The following is a 6000-nucleotide window of genomic DNA, read 5'->3' on the forward strand; positions in this document are numbered from 1 at the left end:
GTCATTGTCAAGATATGGATGTTTGCCACTTTATTAGTGCAAACTTGTGTCCTCTGCTGGGACTATTGACAAAAATCTGTTTAGGATTATTGCACATACCACCTTCATATAGTAGGGGTGGCAGATGTACAATTTGTGTCATTCTAATGTATTAGTATATACATGTATATAAATATCTAATATATCTAATATATCTAAATATCTTGTTTTCCAGCTTATGGACCTGAGGATGAATTTAAAGTGGACAAGATTGATGAAGAAGAGCATCTGCAGGATGATGGCCTCTCTTTGGACGGTCAAGACGCAGACTATCTGTTCAATGAAGATGAGGACGGAAGAGATCGCTATAGCTGCCAAAACTCTCCACTCAGCAATGGCACTAACCCAGATGCTGGGTATGCCTCTCCACTCAGCACCACCAGTGATCAACTGGTGGACCTTAAGACCACATCCTCCTTTAGTGATGGTCAGGACAAGGTAGAGGAGAGGCAAGGCGAGAGCACAGAGTCCATCAATGGCCTCTCGTTACAGGACAGTCTGGCAAAAATGAAAGCCGTCTATGCAAACCTGATCTCGGATGCCTCCTGGTCCAGCATTGCTCTGGACATGCTTAAAAGTAAACAAGGGAACAATTTTGAAGCTAGCAACAGCAATGGCAGCAATCACAAAGGGAGCAATGGGTTCATGAACAGTCACAGCCCAGGCAACATCCATGTGAAGAGCAGATGTAGCAGTAGCAACGCCTCAGCCACTACTAATATTACCACCAGCAGTACCACCACAAGAACGGTGTCAAGCAGCAGCAACAGTGGCACTAATGTAAGCTCTGGCAGCACAGGAGGATTAGCCTATGATTGGCACCAGGCAGCATTGGCCAAAACCCTACAGCATACTCCATACCAACTCCTTCCCGAGCCTAGCCTTTTCAGCACCGTGCAGCTTTACAGACAAAACAATAAGCTCTATGGCCCGGTGTTTACTGGTGCCAGCAAGTTCAGGTGCAAGGACTGTAGTGCAGCCTATGACACTTTGGTTGGCCTGACAGTGCATATGAATGAGACAGGTCACTACCGTGATGACAATAAGGATACAGAGGATGATCGAAGCAAGAAGTGGTCCAAGCCACGCAAGCGTTCCCTGTTGGAGATGGAAGGCAAGGAAGATGCCCAGAAAGTTCTTAAATGCATGTACTGTGGCCACTCTTTTGAATCCTTGCAAGACCTTAGTGTTCACATGATCAAAACAAAACACTATCAGAAAGTGCCTCTAAAAGAACCAATGCCAGCCCTCACCTCAAAGCTGGTACCCCCAACCAAAAAAAGAGCATTTCAAGACTTGATGTCCCCGAGCTCGCCAGAGTCCGTTTCATCTGGCATACTCTTGGGAGAGTCTCCCAAAGACCAAAAAGTGGCCAATCCCTATGTCACTCCTAACAATCGATATGGTTACCAAAACGGTGCCAGCTATACTTGGCAGTTTGAGGCACGTAAGGCACAAATCCTTAAATGCATGGAATGTGGCAGTTCACATGACACCTTGCAACAACTGACAGCTCACATGATGGTCACAGGACACTTTCTTAAAGTCACAAATTCAGCCTCTAAAAAGGGGAAGCAGTTAGTTTTTGATCCTGTCGTTGAGGAGAAAATTCAGTCGATTCCCCTGCCACCTACTACCACACGACTCCCAGCACCCAATGGGAAGTCACAGCCTGACTCCCCATTGCAGCCCTCTAGCCCTGAGGAGAAAAATGAAGAAAAGAAAGATGAAGAGATGGATGAGGAGAAAATAGAACCTAGGGAACCAGAGAAAAAAATAAAAGAGGAAAAAGAAGATCCCCCTGAAAAAACTGATAAACCTGGAAAGCCAAGATCGTACCAATATCTGAGAGAAGAAGACTTGGAAGAGACACCTAAAGGTGGCTTAGACATCCTAAAGTCTTTAGAGAATACAGTCTCAAGTGCCATCAGCAAAGCCCAAACAGGCACACCAACCTGGGGTGGATACCCCAGCATTCATGCAGCCTATCAGCTCCACGGATCTCTGAAGTCAACCTTGCCTTCATGTGCACAGGTTCAGCCATTGTTCAGCAGCAACAGTTTGAAGACGCTGTCCTCTGATTTAGGGACTCTGATCCATTCACCCAATAGCCCCTCTCCACCACCAAGTCACAAGAGTAATGTGTTGGCCATGGAGGAGCTAGTGGAAAAGGTGACAGGGAAAAGCTCAGTGAAGAATGAAAAGGATGAAAAGCATGTAGAGAATAAGTGCAGGTCTGCAAAGTCACCATTGCCAAATCCTAAGGACAAACGGGCTTCACCCAATCCAGAAAATCTCTCGAAGGCAGGGAAAAATACTGCAGCAGAGGATGAAGCTGAGTCAAGAAGCAAAGAGGGAGAGCAGACAGAGAGTAAAGTAGAGACACAGATTAAGAGTGAAGTTGATTCACCAAAAAAGCCTATAAGCAATGGCTGCAGTAACCTGAGCATCATCACTGATCACTCGCCTGAACAACCACTTGTCAACCCTCTCAGTGCTTTGCAGTCCATCATGAACAACCACTTGGGAAAAGCTGCAAAAGTGGCCACTCCCTTCATAGACCCCTTCGCAATGCTTTATAAGATCAACAGCAACTCTGCTCAGATTAATTCGGCAGAGCATGTGAGTCAGTACCATGATGATGATGATGAGCAGCCAATGGACTTGACAAAATCCAAAAATGCTAACGGAAGTGCAGCTAAGGACACTTCAACTACACCAAACAACAATAACGTCATTAACAACAGCAAACCAGTTTTCAGAGCTTTCTCTCAGTCCTCGTCTCCTCCTCTGCGGGAGAATGCTTTGATGGATATTTCAGACATGGTGAAAAATCTGACGGGTCGTTTGACACCGAAGTCTACAACCCCATCTTCCATCTCTGAGAAATCAGACATCGACAGCTGTACTTTTGAGGACGGCTTGGAGGAGCTGTCTCCCATCCAAAGACGGAAAGGCAGACAGTCAAACTGGAATCCTCAGCACCTCCTGATTCTCCAGGCCCAGTTTGCCTCCAGTCTTAGGGAGACTCCTGAGGGAAAGTTTGTAATTAGTGACTTGGGACCCCAGGAACGGGTCCACATCTGTAAATTCACTGGTCTCTCCATGACTACTATCTCCCATTGGCTGGCCAATGTAAAATACCAGTTAAAGCGGACAGGGGGCACAAAGTTCCTAAAAAATATTGACTCTGGCCAGCCTCTGTTTTTGTGCAGCGACTGTGCATCCCAGTTCAGGACTCCCTCCTCCTACATTCACCATTTGGAGTCCCATCTTGGGTTTACCCTGAAGGACCTCTCAAAGCTATCCATAGACTTAATAGAGCAGCAAGCAGTCAGCAGAATAGAGGAAAAGACTTTCAGCTCCTCTGGACTCACAGAAGAAGACACTGGCTCCATATATCAGTGCAAACTGTGCAATCGGACATTTGTGAGCAAGCATGCAATCAAATTGCACCTTTGCAAAACACATGGAAAGTCACCAGAGGACCATCTCATCTTCGTGAAAGAGTTGGATAAGTTTGACAAACAGTGAAGTCAGATAAAGCTGACGGCTTGACAGATTACTGTTGCACTATAACTCTAAGCTACAATCTGTCATAACAGATAGTGCCACAACTGTATTGAGCGTTTCTGCGGCGTATATTATAATGAAAACACGGTAGCTTTAATGCCACATACTGTAATTATTCAATTATCTATAAATGGCAGGAGCTTGCACTGCAGAGGCTCAAATCTGAGTTGTAAAAGTTGAATTTTTTGGTGACATGAACGTACCAAATTGGTGCAGCAGCCATGGCACTATGTAGTCACTGACTGATTGTTGCTTTTGTAATGCACTGCATCTTATCTGAGCCTTTGGGAAAAGTCCATCTGTTATTTTAAAACTGGACCATGCTCTTATTTTGATCACTGTTTCTGAATGATTTTTTGAGATAAATATATTTCAACACAACTTGCATATTATTTATGAGACAGTTTGTGCATGTTTTTATGTAAAGCAGTGAGCATATTATGTCTAATGAAATTTAAACCACGATGACAAAACTAACATCCCTGGTTAACAGATTTTGGATACAGCCGATAACATGAAGGTACATGGTTTTAAATTTAGCCATGTGAAAGATAGTGTTAAGATGATTTCAGCACTTTAAGGAAGTGTAAATTGATGAAGACATGTATGGGTAAAAAAAAATGACAACACATCACCCCTCTGAATTTTAATTCCCTTGATCAACATGGCAGATTGGGGACTAACTATGATATTGTTTTGAATTTGCCATTAAATCACAGAAATTCTTACAAAATGTCAAGAATCTTTGTTTCTCTAGTAAAATCTAATTTCCTGGTTGTTTCAACATGTACAGTATTTGCGTTAGTAGGCTACCAGTTTTATTATTGTGAAGCTACAGTTGTAAAATTAATGAAGTTTAAAACTTATTGTATGAATAATCAGCAAGTATGTATACATGTATGTCAGCATATCTTGCTCTTTACAGTTCAACATTTGTACCGTGTGCATTTTTATAATGTTATTTTCTAGACAAATATGGGGGAAAATGTATAACGCTACAGAATATTGTTGGACCGCAATGCCCTTTTTCAGTGAAAAGTAGGTCCTTCAATGTGGTTTACATAAAATGACAGAACATTACTAGCATCTGCTCTGATGCATGGTACTGTACATAACACTAAAAAAAAAAAAAATCTCACACAACGATAGGTTCCAGGTTTTGTCATCGACCCAGTTATTCAGAATGGCATTCTTTTATCCTCGGTTGTAAAATAAACTCCATGTCCTGGATTAAACTGCAGTGTTGTTTGAGTGATTTTGGGAGAATGAGAAAGTCCAGACAAATGCAACAAAGACTGAATGTGAAACACAAGTTGAAAAATGTTGCTCGCTTAACCTGGCTGTATAACTGGTTGACTCTGGTGTCCTTTACATTGCAGTTACATTTGGGTTACAACATTTAGGTTAAATTTGTTGGAAACTGACAAAGCTCTGACTTTAGGATGCCAGCTGTAGCGCTGACAGAGAAGGGACTGAATCTCAGTGAAAGTGTCCCCATTTAAGTGGTCACCATTCTGCAGGTAGAGTGCGCCCTTATTCCCAGTTGCACAGAAATGTCCATCCAGCCCTCTACTGTCAGGATCATGAATACAATGCAGTGTGACAGCCTGGATTTTGACAGCACTCTGACAGCCAACATGGTACTCCAGCTTTAAGCAGACAAACAGCTGGTCAGACTTCTTCTGAATTTGTGTAAAATAAATGAAGTCCTTCTCATCCTCCCAGGGGCACAGGGGGCTCAAAAGGGCCAAGTTTTTTTGTTTTGTTCTCTGTGAGGGGGGGGGGGGGGGGGGGGGGGTGCTTTCACCGTTTCTCAACCATTTTTCAGTCAGGATTCTTGTGCACCAACAGAGCCATCATCTTGGCTGGCATTATTGGGACAAACATGGTGGCAGGCACATCAAATCCTCTAAATTTTGGTCCTCAAAGGGGACTTGCTGCAGCACACTCTGGACCGTTTCCAGGTCCCTACTGAGAGAGCAGCAGCTTTCCCACTGGGAGCCACAACTCTTATGTATCTGAGTAACTGCCATAAGAAGGGGAGTCTGTTTGAAACAGTGTCCCTTGCAACAGGTTTCAAGGGTCCTCCATTGTCAGTCACCCTGCAGGGTCACGATCTCTGACTGTGACGTGGCTACAGCCTCACTGTCCTCAGGTGCCAAGCCGAGCTTGAGTCCCCTGGGTGAGGATGACAGCAGTTCTTTCCAGAATGGACTCATTGCTTTGTTAATGATAGGAGGAGGCTGAATGGGGGAAGCAGACTGCAGGTTTTGTGTCCTCTGCTGTGCTATTGAATCAGAGCTGTGGAGGGAGGGTGGTGAGCCAGCTCAGACCTCAAAAGAATGAAATGAATGTCCCTTGGATGACAGATACAATTAACATTACCTA

The 6000-nt window shown here is 43.9% G+C and overlaps 1 protein-coding gene across 1 annotated transcript in view; it reads left to right on the forward strand.

Moving 5' to 3' along the window:
- tshz1 (teashirt zinc finger homeobox 1) overlaps positions 1-4847 on the forward strand; it is a 29663-nt gene extending 24816 nt beyond the window's left edge. The window contains exon 3 of the mRNA XM_041054097.1: positions 215-4847. Coding sequence (XP_040910031.1) covers positions 215-3573 — 3359 coding nt within the window. The 3' untranslated portion in view covers positions 3574-4847. The remainder of the gene's footprint in view (positions 1-214) is intronic.
- The last annotated feature ends 1153 nt before the right edge of the window (positions 4848-6000 follow it).

Source organism: Toxotes jaculatrix, chromosome 13 (assembly GCF_017976425.1).
Source record: "Toxotes jaculatrix isolate fToxJac2 chromosome 13, fToxJac2.pri, whole genome shotgun sequence".
NCBI lineage: Eukaryota > Metazoa > Chordata > Actinopteri > Toxotidae > Toxotes > Toxotes jaculatrix.